Source organism: Sander lucioperca, chromosome 10 (assembly GCF_008315115.2).
Source record: "Sander lucioperca isolate FBNREF2018 chromosome 10, SLUC_FBN_1.2, whole genome shotgun sequence".
Lineage (NCBI taxonomy): Eukaryota > Metazoa > Chordata > Actinopteri > Perciformes > Percidae > Sander > Sander lucioperca.
The window spans coordinates 15,865,686-15,885,665 of NC_050182.1; the positions used below are offsets into that span (position 1 = coordinate 15,865,686).

A 19,980-nucleotide genomic window follows, 5' to 3' on the forward strand; every position below is an offset into this window, starting at 1 on the left:
ATACATAGATGGAAACACATCTCAACAGTTATTACTGCAATTTTATGTTTTTGGTTGTTTGGATTATAAATGGGGTTAAGGAAAAGCGTGCAAAAGCTGATCTTTATACTAGAGATGCAACTAACAATTATTTTCATTATTATATTATTGTTTAGTCTATAAAATGTCCAAATAAAAAGTTACAAAGTTAAAATGCTTATTAGAGTCAGTCTAAAAAACAAAGGTATTCCATTTACTTACATGACAAAGAAAAGCAGCAATGCCTTACATTTGAGAAGCTGAAACCAGCAAATGGCATTTTTGCTTGAAAAAGGACTTCATGGATTAATTTTCTTTAAATTGACAAATCGCTTAATAGAATAACTATTGCAGTTCTACTTTATACACATACTTTGGGCTGCCCTTGTGCTGGCTCTGGGTAAACATTACTGGTTTGATAAGTCTGTAGTGCCACTTCAACACAAGCAACCCTTGTAAAACAGCAGGCCTGGTTTAAGTCAATTATTTTGTTATATGAGGACTTATGTGTGACTAAATCTGGGAGGTGTGCTTGGAAATTCACTAGAAGCCTATAAGTTTGAACTTGTAATGTGAGTAGTTTTCAAAGACCACTCCCAGGGCTAGGCCTACACACCAGAAACAAAAACCAAACAGTGTACTGATAAGTATGAATATCTTTGAACATAAGCATATTGGTTCAATATATCATGTGTGTGCTCTACTTAATTGTCTTTGAGCAATATATTTAACCTGCTCTCTGGGCCTGGTTGGTAGCTGAAAAGGACCCCTGAGCTCTCAGGCAAACACAATGTCCTTATAGGATATTTATGGCCAGTTTACCATTCCAGTTAAAGTAAATTTCTGTAAATGTATGCACCTCAACTTCCTGGCCAGCCATTGTGAATATCACTGCTTATGCTAGGCCACATCATGCCTAATAAGTATTTAGATCATGGAGCGATTTGGTGTCCTCAGGCATAATTTTTCAAAGGAAGTTCTCAGACAAAGGCTCACTTCCATGGTTATATTCATCTGATCTGGCTAGCTGAGGGCTGGATAATGGTCAATTATAATAACACGTATGTAACTGGCTGCATACAGTGAACCAACAAGTAGGCCTAAACGTTTTCAGCAGAGCAGTCACACCAATAGAAACAAGCAGGGTGGTGTAGTGATTTAAGATGTTAAAGCTTTGATGACAGCGAGCATCTACATAATTCTGGTTGTGTTTTCTTGAGAAAGAAATACTATGCTTTCTGGGATGTAATTGACCCTGACCTTTGACCCTTCCTGTATAAACTAGATAGCAACATTTCTATGAGTTTAGAACAGTATCAGATTACTGCTTTTATTAGTACTCAGATTACACAGACAAAGCATGTCTCATTCATGAACAGACGTCTAATGGAGGGATTTGTCTCAGTAGTTATGGAGATGCTATTATTTTTCTTACACATGAGACCATTGATATAGCCTATTATAGCACGATACACCTAAACCTCCATTCCTATAGGTGTCACTATAGTCGGACATCCCCCTCCCCTCCCACGCTACTCCTCCTCCTCCCCTTCCCCAAACCTCCGCGAAAGGGTGTGCGTTTTGAAGGTTGTATGAAGCGAAACACCATCGCAGACAGGAGCAGTCGCCACTTGGTTTGACAGCCCGGGACAAACCTCTGAAGCCGGTGCAGAGAGCAGCACGCCCCAAGTCTTCCCCCTATCCTCCCTCTGGGCTGAGCCCCCAACCAAGGTCTTGTCCTTCTGCGAACACGATGGAAATGACGCATACACGGACATTAATATCAAAAAGTTGAACTACATAGTGCGCGGAAAAAAAATGCATAGTGGCAGCAGTGTGGCTTCTCTTCAAGGTCAGTATCTCAGCACCGCCGCCCCACGGATGTGTTCTTTGGGCAATCGGATTGAATAAGAGCCGTGGAAGGGGATGCCGATGTGTCTCGCTTGCCTCCAGCATCAACAATGACATCTTTGACTAAGGGGGACAGTGATAGCCACTGACAGAGAAACTTGTTAAACATCGCTGTAAAAAGGGGAAACCCGAATAGGCTAGGTTTGCTCTTTACAGCATACTTCTCTCAGCTGTTGTAAAAATAAACTCGTTCCAGCATCTTGGCGTTTCCTGCTTTCTTCAAACGGCCTGTGGCGGTGCGGCTGTTTACCTGGCTACAAGCAACAACTCTGAAGTCAAGCTAGCTGACGTTCACTGGCAGAATTAATGTTTGGTTCGGTTTAAGCTAGTTGACCCGACTGTTAAAGTCATTTAGAATGTTCGACGGCTGAAGAGTAACGAACTTCCTTGAACTTGCTTGGTTTTCAAGTGGACTTTTACCAACTCATTTCTTTTCATATTACATTGCCTTTTTTTGTTTAACATCATGCCTTCGAGGACAGGTTCACACAGCCCGGCTGGCACCGGTAAGAGTTTACCAGAGCGGGGACTGCTCCTGCTGATGGTTTTGGTGTTACTGGAGGGCTCCGTGCTTCCTCTCGGAGCTGCCAGCTCTCCGGATATCAGCCACCAGAAAAATGTGGACAACCACAAAGTGGAGCACGAAAAAAACTACACTAAAAAGGCGTTCCCTGTCCTCGACCTCGACTACCATCACATACAGACTCCCTTTGAAATCTCACTATGGGTGCTGCTGGCCTCGGTAATGAAATTGGGTGAGTATCATGTGAACTTCACGCATGCTATTTAGCCTGTAGCCGGCATTTGAGTTCAGCCTTTCCAGGAAATGCCAGCTAAGGGTTAGGTTATAGAGTTGGCTACAGGTGTAGTCATTGCAGGTTAACTTGGGACATGTGTAGCAGTTGTTCAGATGCAGTTAGCAGCATATTGAAACATAAATGTATAGTCTGTTTTACCAGACTGCTCTTTGAATCAAAATTACATGTTGAAGAGAGGAATGGGTTCAGATAACTCCAGCAGAGATAGCATAGCTTAATCAACTGACATGTAAATATTTGGTTCAGGTTACAAGCCTGTTACAACACATGCACATAGCCTATGTCTACTGATGGGCTCACAATAATTGACAAAAACATCAAACCCATCAGTTTACTTTTGCCGGATAATCTCTGTCCACCCTGTAACCTGTATTCTGCATAGCAAGTAAAGATTTCACTGGTGTGCTGACTTAACAAATTGGGCCAGAATAGCTCAATTGAGATGGCGATTCAGAGGGGAAATCTATATTGATGGTCATGCAGATTGCTCATCAGATCTGTCAACCTCATGTGGAGAGGGTCTTTTGCTAGTTCTGTCCTTACTCGTTGATACTGTGATGACTAAGTAGGATGTTATACAGCAACTATTTGGAAAGTTTTCAACACAGGAGAATCTCCTGCTACTACGCTGTTGTGAGCCAAAGCCTTGTGACATTGTCATGAATGATGTCTCAAAGCGAACATCTGAGTACTTTATGATTGTTCCCAATCCCAACTGTGACACACACTGAAATACTTCTGTCCAGCTTCTCACTTTCCACTGTGCTTTGTGTCTTCTGTGCCTTTATTCCTCTTCCTTTCTCCACTCATGGTGCTCTCTTTTCTTTCCTTCTATATACTGTCCTGTTTCTCCCTCTATCATCAATGCCTCCTCGGGTTGTGCTTTTCACAAAACACTGCATTGTCCCCTGCTATCATTTTCCAAGAGCCAGCAGCTTGTTAGTTGCCTGCAACATCAGGGGCTTGACTGAGCAGAACCCTGTTGCCAGGTAGAATACTGCCTGTCTCACTGTCTGGGCAAGAAGCCCAGTGTCTCTGTGGAGAGGACAGGCAGCGAGGGACCACCTGGCTTGGGTGGCTCTCTGTTAAGACGCAGCTCAAGGGCATGGAATGAAAATGAGAGATGAGGATAGAGAGAGAGAGAGAGAGAGAGAGAGAGTGAAATGCATGATGGAAATGCTAGAAGCAAAAGGGAGGCAGAAAGAAAATGAGACAGGATGAGTGTGTGCACTGACAGCAGCAAACATTGGTGACCTTAAGCCTCTGATTATCCCAGGATGGCTGAATGGGCTGTGAGTAATTCAATGTGGCTGCTACACTGCTCCGCCTTGGCACAGCGTCACGTTCATGGACCTTATATCTTACAAGCCTAAAAGCACACCCACGATCCATTTACCTCTTAAGGAACCCTGTCAGTGGGCATGGTGCCTTCCTTCCTTACTTTTTTTTTTTTGCTTTTCTTGAATTGATTACACCAGGTGCAAAAACTATTTATATACATTAAAACCCTGGGGATATAATTTCACTGAGAATATGCTCTGTGTTAACAGTATTAAAGTAAGTGGCAAGGTCCTTATTTTTATGAAACATCCTCTGTTATGGCTCCCGTAATTAGGCCACAGACCAGTGTCGTGCATAAATAACCGTTCTTTATCAACCTATGACTTAAAAGCAATAATCGGCTCTGAAAACGTAGTTGTGTTTAGAGTAAGAATATGTTTGAGAGGATCTGTTTAGTTATAATCAGTATACATGAATGCTAAGAAGCTATTATTTAAATGACCTTGTTTCCCTTTTATTTTGTAAATCTAATATTTAACAGGAAACTCAATACAGACTTCACCTGCAGTTATAAACAAGAATGAGTTGTTAATATTTTAGTAGGTTGTAATACCTATAATAGTTTATAGCCTCATCAAACATTCAGGCTCCGACTTTTACATTAGCATTTGATTTGGTTTTTTTTGTTTGATCAGATCTGATAAGATTCACTAGTGATACATGAGTGGGCCGTGGGACACACCTTTCTGTAATCACTGGTGGCTGTGAACCTGCTTGGTTCCAGTGTCCCCCCTCCTTCCAGCGAAACTCCCTGTAACATGTTCAAGTTCAGTTAGTCTCACCTTCTATTTATAATTCACAACTTGTCTATCGATTTGAAGAGAAGGTGTGTGTGACTTGGCACTCGTTGAAAGTGATATGGATCTTTTCAACATGAATGAGAAATATGAAAACATGTTTGGTGGCTGGAACCTTACTTTATGGAGAGTGTGTTGCAGATAATGATTGGCATTCATAAAATAATTCATTAATAGCCAGACGATGCTATACTTTCAGTGATTTAATAGTCATGTTCTCAGCAGTGCTGCAGTTTTATTACCACGGTTGTCAAGAATGTTTTTGCAGTGAAAATAAATAAATGAACTCAAGCTTTGTTTATTATTAACTGAGTTGTAATGTTGGAAATTACAGGATCAGCACAAAATGATAATTGCAATTGCACTACATCTGTCTAGAAGTGAAAGCTATTCAATTATTCCTCTGTAAGAGGAAATACAGATATTCTTTTCAAAATGCAGGTGTTATTTTGTGTTTTTGTTGTTTATTAAGACAGCAGGAAGTGGTAACTGGGACAGCGTGTGTACACACAGGTCCAGAAATTTGGGAGTAAATCACTCCAGAGTGGGCATATAAGTGCAGATTTTTCTCTTCACTGAGAAAATTGGCCTTTGTCATTGTTTTATAGTAAGATGTAGAACATATTCAATGGCAACCCATTATTGTAACTTCAGCAGGCATAGATCATCCATCACAGTCAAACATTGCTGTAACCTGGTTTGACCAAGAAATAATGATAAAAGTCAGGTTTTGTTCTTTTGTTTTTTAAGAGTTGTTGAATTTGTTTGCCCATTCCATTGGTTATTTATGACTCTTACACCTGAGGACCTTCAAAGCTACCCGTTATTTTTTTAACCTTGTAATTAGCAGACAAGACTGTAATCTTAAAAATAGTTCCACAGTGTGTTGTTGAATTTGTAAACTCTACAGTGGTTTAATTTTCTAAGATCCAATATGTCTATGAATTAGCACTGTTTCAGGAATGCTGCCTGCAGCTGTTTAGATCGTTTGTTTGCCGAGTTAACGGTTCACGAAGGGACCTGCCCATTCCTTAATGGATTGCTTGTTGTAAGTCAACAATTGATGAGAACCTTTTTAGGAGACATTATCTGTATCACTGGGTTGACCCATAGACCACCTGTATAATCGTTCTTGAGTTTAACATTTTATTGTTTAATGTTTAACTAATATATTTGTTGTTGTGGAGTCCAAAGTTACAGGATTGGGCAAAACCTTTAGGAGATATGGCTCATAATATTATCCTTATCGATAATATTGCCTGTGTGGAAAAGATGTCAGGTATATCATTAGAAACCACCCTCATGGCAAAGCTTGAGTAAATGTGTCACAGGCTTTACACATCTTATCTTTAATGAGTTATTTAGGTTATGGCTTAACGCAGTTAAGTTTTCATTAAAAAAAAAAAACATTTACATGCCCCTAATCTTAGAAATACCCTAGATGTCTTTGCCTCATATTTAATATGATATCTCCATATATTGTCAATATCCAAGATATTTAAGTAAATAGCCTTAAGCAATAATACATATTGATTAGTTTGATAGTTCTCCATTCTGAGCATGCGTCACAGGTTGCAAGAAGTAATCATCATTTAAGATGCCATAGGTGAAGGACATTCTAGCGATTAGTGGTTGCAATTCTAAGATCTAAAATATTGTTGTTGTCTCCACAAAACAACCATTTCTTGTCAGTGACATAACAACCTCAAAGGCTGTCAAATCTACTGGTATTATCTACAGTGTTTGTACTAATGTTAACTTGTCCTTTTGTTTCCGTCTACAGCCAAATCATTCTATCTGGTTGCCTTCTTTCCATTTTAAACATCGGCATGATCACTAAAGGGACTATTGTATGTACAGTATTGCTTGTAACATACATGTAATACTGTCACTAAGTTATACTTCATTCAGTATTTAAAGTGGACGATGTGCTTGTGAATTATGGTAAAAATCAAACATTTCTATCCTTAGAACAACCATGTGAGGAGTCAGCCATGTGCACATATGGCATCAGAGATCATACTGAAATATACCATCAGCAGGCCATTATTAATTATTTAAACCAACACTGGTCTTGCACAAGCAACTTGAGGAACACAATGGTCTGCATTAAACAATCAAACAATGCTTATTTTTTTCACACAGCACTGTTGCCAGGAACAAGGCCTACACCGCTCTGAAATAAATGTGTTTCTGGCCTTCCTGTTAACATCATGGAAAGCTGGTCGGCCAGTACTAACATCTTGATTTCCAAGTAAAGAATCAAAAGAATGTATCATCAATCACCTTCTTTAACAAGGCAACTGTTTAAATAGTTTCTCTCTTTTGTCCTTGCTTGGTCCTGCAGGTTTGTTTGCCAGCAGTGTACAATTAGTCACCGTAACAGGTACCAGGCTGTGCTGATACTGGGTACACATTCAGAAGTGAAAGAGCGGTTACCCTTTGCTGACTTTTCAATAACCTGGCTGCATATGCGCCAAATCTGGCATAAAAATCCTTACACGTTACGTAGCGTTTTCTTCTATTGAGTACACTTACTGCATATCTCTCTTATACATATGTCTTGACAGCACTGCAGTTGTGTGCCATGAGTTGTTCTTTGATGTTCACTGATTTTCACTTATCTTTTTTTCTGTGGTATGGCTCTTTTCTTGATGAGCACTGAAGCTCTTAATTGGAGTCATAGAGAGATTTAAGAATGTGTTAACCGCCGCCACGTAGTCTAGGTTGGACATCTCAGGCATGCTCCACTGAGCCTTTAGTCCAGTCCTAGATGTGTTGAGAGTTTTTACATTTAGAAAGGTTAGTATTGATGCTGAAATGGCTTTTTGTCTCATTCTCTTCCTGTTTAAGTACAGCATGTGCAGTCTTCACTTGTCGCTGCTGGTCATTCATGAATGATAATGGGTTATTTAGAGTGGCATTCTTGGATCCAGTGTTGAGTGTCCCCTTGCTTGAGGCTCCAGCAGTAATACGTTTAGTCCATCCAGTCATAACCTGTTTTCTCTTTCCTCGAGGACTACAGTGCCCATCTTTTTATTAAAGGTTGTTTGTAAATGGCTTCCTTTGCAGACCTTGGTCATTTGAAGAGTTTAGGTATTTTCCATCCCTAAAATACCACATTTTCGCAAACGTAAGCGTAAGAGTTTGCTGTCATGCTGTGATAGATTTAAGATTAATCTTATATTGAAATATAATAAATGAAAAGTGATAATATTGAATTATCTTCTACCTGACAGAAGAACTATAAACACAAAAAGGTGGACGATGGAAAAAAAAAGGCAATGGAAATGAAAGAGTGAATGGAAGCAGGAGTAACTAGAATATGACACACAATGATATAGGCTAATGTACTGCGGTTTTCTACTGTAATGTTTAGTTTGTCATCTTTTTTATTGCAGACATGACTCACTCAGGCACAATGCTGGGAGGGAGGGTGGCTGTCTATGAGGCAATGGGGTGGGGGTGGGTGTGGGGGGGTGAAAAGGATTGTGAAGAGACTAGTACCATATGTTTACAAAGAACTTCAGTTTTCAGTTTAAATAAGTAGCATTTTTTTATCTATTTGAAGTGTCACAGTTAAGAGAGGCTGTTTTAAACAGTTAAATTGCATTTTCTGTGTTGTTTTTACATAAGTTTACATTTAGGCCACCAAAAATGTACTTGCCACCAAATTTAAGGGCTTGGTAGCCAGTGCTTACAAATATTAGCGTCTATTCCTGCAGAAGTTCTCTCTTCGGCTGCTCAGTGGCTAACAGCAGATACAGTTTGTATAACTAGGCCCCTCCCAGGTCTAAGTTTTTGGGTGTATGGATTTCAATCAGGAGAGACTTCGTTGCAGATATGCAAACATTTATTACTAACAATTAACCAAACAAGTACAAACAATTATTTGGAGATTAGACTCCATTGTAAAAGGGGATCTATACAATAAATATTTAGGAAAACCAAACACATCCCCCAATGGAATCTAGACACTGGTGGTGGTGGTGAGAAAATCCGAGATATAAAATGGGCCGTCAGCCGGGAGAAGACCGATACACCGTCGACAATGCCTGGAGGTAGAAGGGGAGGAGGCGGGTCGCACTCTCGTCTGAAAATACAACTGACAGAAAGGGAGAGAGAAGATATTTAAAACAAGGTAGTCATGCTGTGATTGGATAGAACATACGTGCCCGATTCTAATTGGTATACAGAACCGAAACACCCACTGCCCAGCTGATCAGTTAAAGAGAATAGAGACAACGTATTAGAAGTCTACCTGACAGAATTTACGCTGAGCTACATTTGTGAAACCCTGTTTTCCACTGGCATTGATGAAAATAAGCATGTGTTTCTAGTCCAGTTGTTTATTTTTAATGAAGTTGTTAAAAAAACATTCAATTCCCAGTAATTTTCCATGCTCATGCTGTAGGCTATTAAACTCAATTATTAGGATTAACATACACCATGACGATGTTAGTTCTTAGATACTGTATATTAGTTAATTGCTGTCTTCTAGGACTTTTTCAGTTTCATTTAGTAGTGACCCTCACATTTAGTCAGCTGTTTACAGAGGATGTTCATTTCCCCTGTGTATAGCGGTGTAACTAAATGGCCGGTTAAATACATATGCAGTATGTTTGCTCAGAAAGGTAGAGCACAAGGCCCTTCAAGGTCTGACTTGAAAAAGTAAATGCTTTTTGTTTGCAGATCGTGTTCCTTTGGATCACATAACACATTGTTGTACTGTAGGGCTGTGCTCGATTGAAGAAATTCTTAGTCGACTAACACTCATTCAATTGTATCGACTAATCGATTAGTTGATTTAATCGACAGATCTGTAAATCTGAGTTTCTCCGCAAAGAGTGATGCAAAAGCACCACTTTAATTCTTGTGTTTACAAGAGATGTGCTCATACGTTTCTTGGAAATAAGTCACTCAGCATGAAAAAAGCATAAAACATGACTAATCGACTAAAGAAATCTAAGTTGACTAAGACCAAAACGACCGATTAGTCGACTAATCGACTAAGAGGGAGCAGCCCTATTGTACTGTATGCATTTACGTCTGTTTTATTTATATATATAATATTTAAATTCTCTGCTATTCATTCACACGTGTAATAGAGCAAGGTGATGACAAACTGATATTAGCTCTCAGTTACTGGCAGAATTATGTGAAACAATACCATGGGTATACATTCAGTGGAAGCCCTGTCACTGTAATCTACTGTATTCTCTTCAGCTGGGAACCAATTAGCTTACTGGCTGGTGAACAGGCCCACTAGTGTGATCTGGTGTCCCCCACACTAAACAGAGATCTCTGCAGTGTTGAAGTCTCAAACACTTAGACACAGCTTCTTAATTATGTAACAGTGTCTATATATGTTGTGAACATTAATGTGCTAATTTATGGTGCCCATTTAGTTTTAGAGTAGTTTTGAAGCCTCCAGGAAGCATATTGATGTAGTCTCAGAACTAGCTGTGGAATTTATCATTTTGCTCGCCACATTTAAACCTTCAGGGGGGAGTCAAGTACGGTTTCTGTTTACCGTGTTTCAAGCAGTACACACAATATCTTTTGTTAACCCACCTGGCTACTAAGTCTTTGTGGAGTTATGGGTAGTGCCTTTTTTTCTAATAAAGTGTTTTGAAAAGAGAACAGCACTCAGTCCCTGACATCTCGCTGTGAAGAAATTGGGTCTCTTTAGACCATTTAAGATAAAGACTCCCACACTTTCTTTCCTCAGAGATACAGAGCTACGGCTGCATGCAGCTGCATAATCCACAGACATGCACTTGTTGAGCTTGTGTGCTGAAACAGTAACAGCGTTGTCCTTAAGCTGCCCAAGTATGAACACCCCTTTAATTAGCTGCTCCACCATCCTTATTGTGCAAACGTAAGCAAACTGGAGCAGGTCTAAGCACCTGCCTGCCCCTCCCCGCTGAACTCAGGTGGATATACACCCTGTGGCTACTGTGCCAAATGGTGCTGCTGTCACTTCACCGTCCACTCTTGTCCTGAATAGCTTCAACTTTGTAGCTGTGTTGATAGTTTAGCATGTGCTGCTGTGGGCACTTTAATCCAAGCTCATAACAACGCCATGGGTCAAAATTCTGTTCATCTATTCAAATCTAAAATTAAAGAGGTGGTGGGTGGACCACATGTTTTCGTTAGAGCTGTTGCTTAGGGCGCGTGTGAAGAACAACTTGTTGACATGACTCAATTAACACATCAATCCCCCTCTTTTTGTCTCTAATACAATACACACATGCATACAGCAAAATACAGGTCTTCTATTGTCATTCACAAGGGAATGGAATCCTTTTTAGATTGTAATTCATACAGTCAAGTCAGCCTTGACTTGTTGAGCATGCTTTGCATGTAATTTAAATGTTTTTCCTTCCAGAATTCACAGGGCCATTGTATTAGCTATGTGTCACATGAGTAACTACACGGCATACAGTCCTCTTTTCATGTTCTTTTCCCAACCTACATCTTCAAGACTGAAAATACAACTTTAGTCATATGTTAAACACATGCTGAGAATAAGTTTTCTGTGTATATTAGTGTTACATTTTATCTTTCAAATAGAGGTTTAAAAACAAGCACATATCGGCCAAATATCGGCCAAAATAAATCGGCAGCATTAATCGGCAATCGGCTGACCCTGATTTCTAAAGATCCGCATCGGCATCGGCCAGAGAAAACCCATATCGATCGACCTCTAGTCTGGGAACTCACCGTTGGCAGGGCTCAATCAGAGGAGCGGGATAAAAGGTTGGCTTTCAAATTCCCTCTGCACGCAATAGGATAGCTCTACAACCAACCAGAGCAACGCTAGTTGATAGATTCAACTTTTGCCGTATCTTCCTTTTTTAAGAATGACTTCAGTGCCGTTCTTTGTTCTTTTCTCAAAGAAAAGCTTAACTCCAAGTCTTCCAGAGTCGCGGCCAAAGCCGATTCGAAAGACTGCTGTTTGCCAGCAGCAGCAGCCATCTTCTTTGTTTTCAAGTAGCAGGGAATTCACGCGGAACCGTCGCAACTCTGCCGTCCTTATGTTAAGCCCGCCCACCGACTCTATACACAATGTAATTTGCCAGACTAGTGATTGGTTTTTCCAGATCACAAGCCGACAGAGAGTTGCTAGACCTCCTGGCTGCAAATAACTTTTGCTGCCGCTAGGGTGCGTCTAGATTTCTAGGCTAGGTCAACAGTAGATTCCACATAGAAGTGGTATACAGCATTTGAAAGCTGGGAACCTGACAATTAATTTCACATGCAGCTCAGCACTTTGCCAAGTTATTCTTGTAATAAATTAGAAATAAATATGATATATAATTGTCAACGTGTATAAGGACTTAGTACATTATGCTATAAGTTTAAGATGGCCATTCTCATGCTCACTTATGTCTTCTACGTTGTTGCAGCAGTTTTTGGGTTGATACTGTTTGTTACAGATTTGGTGCACAATTTAACCATTTTTTACCACTCAAGAATTGATAAACAATTCTCAAAAAAGCCCTCCAAACCACCAATACCCCATTAAGACACCAAAATCTTGAGGATCATGGGAAAAATCCATGCGGTGATTTGGTATCAAAAGCTTTGGAGATTTCTGCAAGAATTGCATTTCTTTCTGTGATTGAATGGCGAACACTTTTGTTCTGGAAACTGCTGAGAAACCCCCTTATGTTAAATATACCTAGGCCATACATCCTCTGAATGTTCTCTAGTTTGAGGCTTGTAAACCTCCATGAGGCTGTGATTATCCTAGAGGTTGCAACAGGTAATTTTATACAGTGAAACACGTTTCAGAAAATGGTCTCACTCATTTAAATGGCTACTATGGGGACTAACATTATCACACATGTATTTATTAAATACAGTTGCTTTCATTGAACCCACAATCTGAAGCGCAGTCTCAGCTTTCCAGTCATACCCAATTCATGCAATTTTCCAGACCCCAGAAATATTCAAATACACCATTTTAAAATAGGTGAAAAAAACGCATTTATACAATTATACTATGAGAAAAACTGCATGTTTTTTTGTCCAAACTACGTGGGATTAGCAGAAAGCATAAAGTATGCATGTCTGTAAAGGGGAGACTTGTGGGAACCCTTAAAACATTTTCCTTCAGACATCTTGAGGTAGCCCTTTGGAAATGGCCATGATAGTTTTACCATCGCCATAATTTAGCCTAGATTTCCACCTGTAGAGTCATGAAACTCTACAGGTGTGTAGTTGGGATCAAAATGAAGGCAGGGTTTAAAGATGGGTGTGGTTCGAGCGAGGATGCCAAAAGTAGAGGAGTAGGAAGTAATGAAGGGTCCAACCCACTTTACGTCACTGGCCCGATTTGACGTTACGGTTGGTGTGATCCTATCGCTCCCTCGTTCTTGTTCCATGCCATTGCCTCTAATCTTTTTCTCTCTCCATTTTCCCAGGGTTCCACATGATTCCTCGTCTGCCCGGTATTGTGCCAGAAAGCTGCCTGTTGATTACGGTGGGTCTTCTGGTGGGGGGGCTTATCAAACTAGCCGGAGAAAAGGTCCCCCCAGTTCTGGACTCCCAATTGTTTTTCCTCTGCCTGCTGCCGCCCATTATTCTGGATGCTGGCTACTTCCTGCCTATTCGTCCCTTCATGGAGAACCTGGGCACGATCCTGATGTTTGCTGTTGTGGGGACCTTGTGGAATGCCTTCTTCATCGGGGGTCTGCTGTATGCTGTGTGTCAGATCCAGCCAGCCAATCCATCCGAACTCCACCAGCTAGAGATCCTGCCCTGTCTGCTGTTCGGCTCCATCATCTCAGCTGTGGATCCTGTTGCTGTGCTAGCTGTGTTTGAGGAGATCCACATCAATGAACTGTTGCACATCCTGGTATTTGGCGAGTCACTGCTCAACGATGCCGTCACTGTGGTGAGTGAATAAAACAGGAATTATGTGGCTGGGTGAATGCATTTATTGTTTCATCGGTGCTCCAATAAGATAGACTGGTAGATTAATGGCAGTTCTCTGTCAGAATATGATATGCTGAGGTGTAAACCGTTGCTTGTAGCCCTCAGAAGCTTCTATATCATTAATGATGTTACTGTTAAACTCAAGTCATTTGTAAACCTTTTAACCTAGAAGTACAAATTAAAACGTTGGTGTTTTGGTCAGCAGTTTGCAAAGCGGCTAAAAACTCAGTCACTGAGTGTTCTCATCAGATCAGATTGTGTATTGAATTAAATAATTCATATAATGTTATAGTTAGACCTGATTTGTCACCACACAGCTAATGATCCACTGACTACCTTGTCACTACACAATATTCCCCAACTCACAGCACACCAGCTGTTAGCTGGCCTCTTCACAAACAGCACCATCTACAGTATAAAGTTTCTGACAATGCTAGCATCATAGCTAGGTGAGCGAGGATTTCTGCTGATTTTCTGCCAGTTTCCTTTGGAATTATTCCAGATGCTTGACTTTTTCGACATCTTGCATGCTAGCCCTCACATGGTCAAACTTTCAGTTTAGGTGCTGGTAACGTTAGATGACTAGGGTTGGGTACCGAAACCCGGTTCCACTATGGAACCGGTTCCTACGCAACCGGTAAGAATCGGACCGGATTAGAACGCAAATTTCGGTTCCTCATTTCGATTCCACTTAATGTGTCGGCTGAAATATTTTCCCTCTGTCACTCCAAAACGGACGTAAAAATATCACACTTTCTCTGTAGTCCACCTTTAGCTAGATAGCGTAAATGTAGGCTACTTTTAAAATGCCATATCTTCCCTCTGGGCTCACCAAAACGGACGTAAAAGCATATTAACCATTCACTGCACGTGATCGCTGGTAAACATATTACATCTTTGATGTCATTTTTCAGTTTTTCAAGAATCGGTTTAGGAATCGGAATTGTTTTAAAAGTACCGGTTCAGCATCAAAATCGTAAAAATCCAAACGATACCCATCCCTATAGATGATGCCAGGTTCTTCCATCGATTTCAGTACCCAGGACAGCAACACAACTAGTCCTACACAAACGCACCCGATCCCTAAACACATGCATGCATAAATGAATAATGTGGGATCACTATTCCTTATTTCATGTGTATTCAGGATTTTTGGGGTGATGCATATATAATAATAATAATAATTTTCTTTAAAAAAAGAAAAGAAAAAAGCATTCGAAAACTAATTTGGACATTGTCCAGAATCAGAGAATCACTAGAGCCACATGGAGCAGGAAATACATTAAAGTTTTGATTATTCTTTCTCAACAGACTTTTGTTAGCTTTTGTTGTAATTAGGTGTAAGCATTCTCTTTGTCATATTCCTTGATCAACACCATCCGTCTCCTAGGTGCTATACCATCTGTTTGAGGAGTATTCGGCTGCTGGCACAGTGACGGTGCTGGACGGTTTCCTGGGGATCATCTCCTTCCTGGTGGTATCGCTGGGTGGCATTCTAGTGGGAGCTATCTATGGGATCCTGACTGCCTTCACCTCACGCTTCACCTCCCACACGCGTGTCATCGAGCCACTTTTTGTCTTTGTGTACAGCTACATGGCCTACCTTTCAGCTGAGATGTTCCACCTTTCTGGCATCATGGCGTAAGTGTGGGGTAGGGCTGAACGATTAATCAAATTCAAACTGACATTGTGACGTAATAGAAGGCAATTTTCAAATCGCCGAAATGGCCAAGGCCGAGTTTAAGTCTTCAGTCATCATCATGTTTACATTTTGCATCCTTTTGAATTGTTGTAAGAGTAGTCTTGCTCCTTTGGAAATAGCTCAGTGCATACTTTGTTTGTAGCGAGTGTGTGGTCGAAAGAGAAAGAGAGAGTTGATGCACTCAGCAGACCGGTGTAGGCGATCCGAGCAGAGAAGAAATTAGCAGTGAAGTTGTCAAATGGTAGTAAAAGTACAGGTTGTAGTTTGTCTATGAATAAATACTGCAGTTCATTAAGACCGAGTAGGGTTCTTGTGACTTGCTTCTCAACTGCTGTGTAATGTGATGAGGTTAGCCCGAAGTGAGCATCAATGTCGGTCCTGGAGGCAAAACAAAGTCTCTCTTAAGCCGGAATGGTTAGTTAACAACATGTTTACAATGAGGCTTTCAGTTATCTAAATATTTTTAGAGTGGTAGAGCCATAGTCAGTGTGCACTTTAGTTTGTGTAATTTGTTACAATACCGTTGCTGACTGGAGATCAGTTAAGATTCATATTTATGTTTTATATTTAAATTAATGTTTGCACTGGGCGTCTGGTGTTTTTGAGATTGTATTTATAAGTTAAATCTACGTGTTCACGTTACCATTGGGCTTTAAGTTATCAAAATAGTCAGACTGACTGGAGATCAGTAGGATTCATATTTATTTTTCATATATTAATGTTCTCACCAGTGGTTTGTTGTTCTTTTTTCAGTTATTTAAAGCAGCCATATTATGCTCATTTTCAGGTTCATAATTGTATTTTAAGGTTGTACCAGAATAGGTTTACATGGTTTAATTTTCAAAAAACACCATGTTTGTGTTGTACTGCAGTGCTCTCTCTCACTGCTGCAGATCCTCTTTTCACCTGGTCTCTGTTTTAGCTACAGAGTGAGACCTCTTTTCTTCTTCTTCTGTACTATCTTTGATTGCGCTGCACATGCCCAGTAGCTCAGATGTAGATCATGTCAGCTAGCTAGCTCCATAGACAGTAAAAGAAAGGCTGTTTCTACAACTTCGGTCAGTTACAAGGCAGGATTAGCTGGGAGACTTCTAAATGAGGGCACACATGTAAGTAGTTCTTTTGTAGATTATGGTGAACTTGTGTGTGTTGTAGCAGTGCTTTGCTATTGAGAACGAGGTAGCATGCTAGCGTTAGCATGCTAACGCTACGAGCTAATGGTTGCGGTTAGCCTGCTCGTTTCGGCTTGTGACGTCACAAGCCGTGCCGATTTTGAACAGCTCACCCAGAGACTGAAGGCAGGACACATTCAGAAACCGTATCTCACTCTAAACAGCATGGATGGATTTTTTTCAAAGTTTGTATGTGTGTGGAAGCACCAGAGACACAAAATAACACCCCAAATCCCAGAAAAAGTGATTTTTTCATAATATGGGCACTTTAAGTTAAGTCATGTTACATGTTTACAAGGCTTGAAGTTACAAGTTATAATATTCTATAGTGATTGAAGGTTTTGACAAGTCAGTCGCTAAATAAAGACATGTTATTCATATCAATTCTTGCATCAATTCATCTCATTTCAGCCTAACACATAGGCCTGGCCTACATGAAAGAGCAGTTTATATGTTGACTGTATCCAATGTTGTGTTAGTCATACTAGAGAATGATTTATGGCTTGTGTATATTGAATAATACAGAAGATAAGGAACCTTTTTAAAAAATCACATATTCAATCGCAATATTGCTCTTAAAAAAATTGCAATTAGATTATTTTCCAATATCGTTCAGCCCTAGTTTGGGGGGTGGTCATATAGATAGACTTAAAGAGAATTGCAATTTTTCAGAATGTACTGTATATATTGAAAGTTTTATATCTGTACGACTCAGACGTCACTTTGCCTACTCCATTCCATACAGTAGTAATGTTTTTGTGTCATGTGTGCTCTCTGGTATCTGTGAAGTACTCCAGCTGTTTCAGAGACATCCTTGTATTGTATGTTTTTATTATCTGGATCTTCCCTCAGTAATGAGTTGTCATGGTCTATAGAACCTTGCCACTGCAGGAAAAATCTATTTCAGTCATTGCCCTATGACAGTAACTCAACTGTATATCGTGGCAGTGGTATATTGAATTCATCTGATCCAACATCACCTTAACCAAGCATTGATTTATTGGCATACCAACATTCTCTGAGGTGCCATTCCTCATCAGCTCCTCCAGTACGTTTCAGTCCATTTTCTGTTCAAGGTGCTGGGAGTAATGGATGTTGCAGACAGGAGGTGATGAAATACTGAGTCTCCCCTCTGAATCAGGGTTCAAAAGATGTGTAGCTCCAAGGACAATCTCTTCTGGCTGTCTTCCTGTACCTCACATCAAAAACTAGATTTGTGTCGAGGTGTTTACAAAGAAGAAGTGGAACAGCTAACTGGTCTGAATTCCTTTCATCATTTCCCTAAAGCCTTGAAAACCAAACCAATATTGACATGGAGGAGGAATGAGTTTTTTTTTGCATGAAACCAGAATACAATAGAGAAGTGCTTACCAGACAGGGAAGAAGACAGCTTTGTTGGTGTCACGTTGTCATGTTTCCAAAATCAGTGTGGAACTCTAGGTATCTACAGCATTCCTTTTGTGGAAAAACTCTGATGTTACTGTTGCCGACGACTTTTCCCTTTAACATTTATGAATTAATTTTACTTTGCTTCATGTTAATCATACGTTTAACAGTGTTTGAATTTGGATGACAAACATCCCAGCATTTACAACAGATTTGGAAACATGGATCTATCTATATCTATATGTTTTCTAAAAAATATATATATTATATCTTCTCTGAGCGTACGTTTGCCTCTTCTCCTTCTAGGTTAATAGCATGTGGAGCAGTGATGCGACCCTACGTAGAGGCCAACATATCCCACAAGTCCCACACCACCATCAAGTACTTCCTGAAAATGTGGAGCAGCGTCAGTGAGACGCTAATCTTCATCTTTCTCGGTGTGGCCACGGTGGACGGACCTCACCACTGGAACTGGACGTTCGTCACCGTCACTGTCATTCTGTGTCTGGTGTCACGGGTCATAGGTCAGCTCTATTGCACATATATCACAACTTCTTCAAAAGAAAGGCAATGGTGCCATGCTGGGGTGTGTAGCAATGCCATGTGAAGGGGAAACGGTTAACCTGCAACAGAGGAAGTTTTGTTAGTTTGTTTTATTGTCATTTGGGGAGTTAATTCATGCAAGATTTATTTGATAATGTTATTGGCTTTTATCCATAAATCTTTTCATGAAACAGTCACTTCAGACTTCAGCTTGAAGGGCTTTTGATTAACGGATTTGTCATTGAGCTGAAATGCAAATCAAAAAGTACAACAGCAAGTATTTATTTTTTCAAAGGAGATAAATGGATTATAGTTCACTTTAAAGGGAGCTGTAATTAACACAAAAATGATGTCTATCTCAAAAAAGGAAACTGGGAATAATTGACAGGAGTAAATGTCGCCATCATGTTTCATCACACAGCTGGGGAAGGAAGCTCTGCTGAGGATTTCAGTGTTGACTTCAGACTGTCACAAGTCCTTCTGTTGATGATTTGTCATACTAGAGTTATTAGTGCCGGAGAGAGAGAGGCTCAAAGTGAAAGAAACAAAACAACAAAGTGTCTTCAGTCGTGAAATATGAACTTATTTGACATTCTCAGCCTTAAGAGCTGATGATGCTTTGAGACACAAATATGCGGCCTGTGAATGAATTGCAATCAACAATCCTGCACATCTTACTTGTGTCACATGATGCAAGATCTTGTGATGGAAAGTGGTTCAAATTGTTCTTGTTTGGCCAGTTAAACAGTCATTGCAATGTTTTTGCAGGTTTTTAGGTCTTTTACTATAAATCACATATATTTTGCAGTACTTTAGCTAACTACTATTCAAAGCATGCTTTAGTGTTTGGATTTAAAAAAAAATCTTCCAGGCAACAATTGTTTTTAATTTATTTTATACGATTTTAATTTCAAATTGCAGACTTACAGCTGGAACACACCGCACGCGTTAAGTGTCGCGTAGCGTAGATATACGTGCCTGATCTTGCACCTGGCCATTCATACCGGACTCGTATTTCTACACGCCGGTCACATCTCTCTCTCTCTCTCTCTCTGTACGTCCGTCCGTCTCTCCGTGTGCCTGATCGTGTGTCTTGCTGTGAGAAGTCAAGACAGCCAAAATCACCATAAACCTGGCTGTTTTATTTTGAAATGTGTTTATTTTGGTAAAATATCCGGCTGCACTGTGGTCCTACTGTACTGTATGTGATTACCTGCTTGGCTTGACACATACGCTCTCGTATCACGCAAGAAATAGAGGTGACGCGGAAACTATCGCTGCAGTGGGCGTACGCGGACGCTACGCACCCGGTGTGGCCGGACAGATTAGATAACTTGGGCACCAAA

General features: G+C 40.3%; 1 protein-coding gene across 2 annotated transcripts in view; it reads left to right on the plus strand.

The window, feature by feature from the left end:
• The first annotated feature begins 1,567 nt into the window (after positions 1-1,567).
• The window catches only part of slc9a1a (solute carrier family 9 member A1a), a 33,481-nt gene continuing 15,068 nt past the window's right edge, over positions 1,568-19,980 (plus strand). The window contains exons 1-4 of one of the 2 annotated variants that reach the window (XM_031314503.2): positions 1,568-2,684; positions 13,318-13,790; positions 15,222-15,472; positions 18,398-18,615. In XM_031314503.2, coding sequence (XP_031170363.1) covers positions 2,396-2,684; positions 13,318-13,790; positions 15,222-15,472; positions 18,398-18,615 — 1,231 coding nt within the window. In that variant the 5' untranslated portion in view covers positions 1,568-2,395. The remainder of the gene's footprint in view (positions 2,685-13,317; positions 13,791-15,221; positions 15,473-18,397; positions 18,616-19,980) is intronic. The other variant, XM_031314508.2, reaches the window with a different exon arrangement.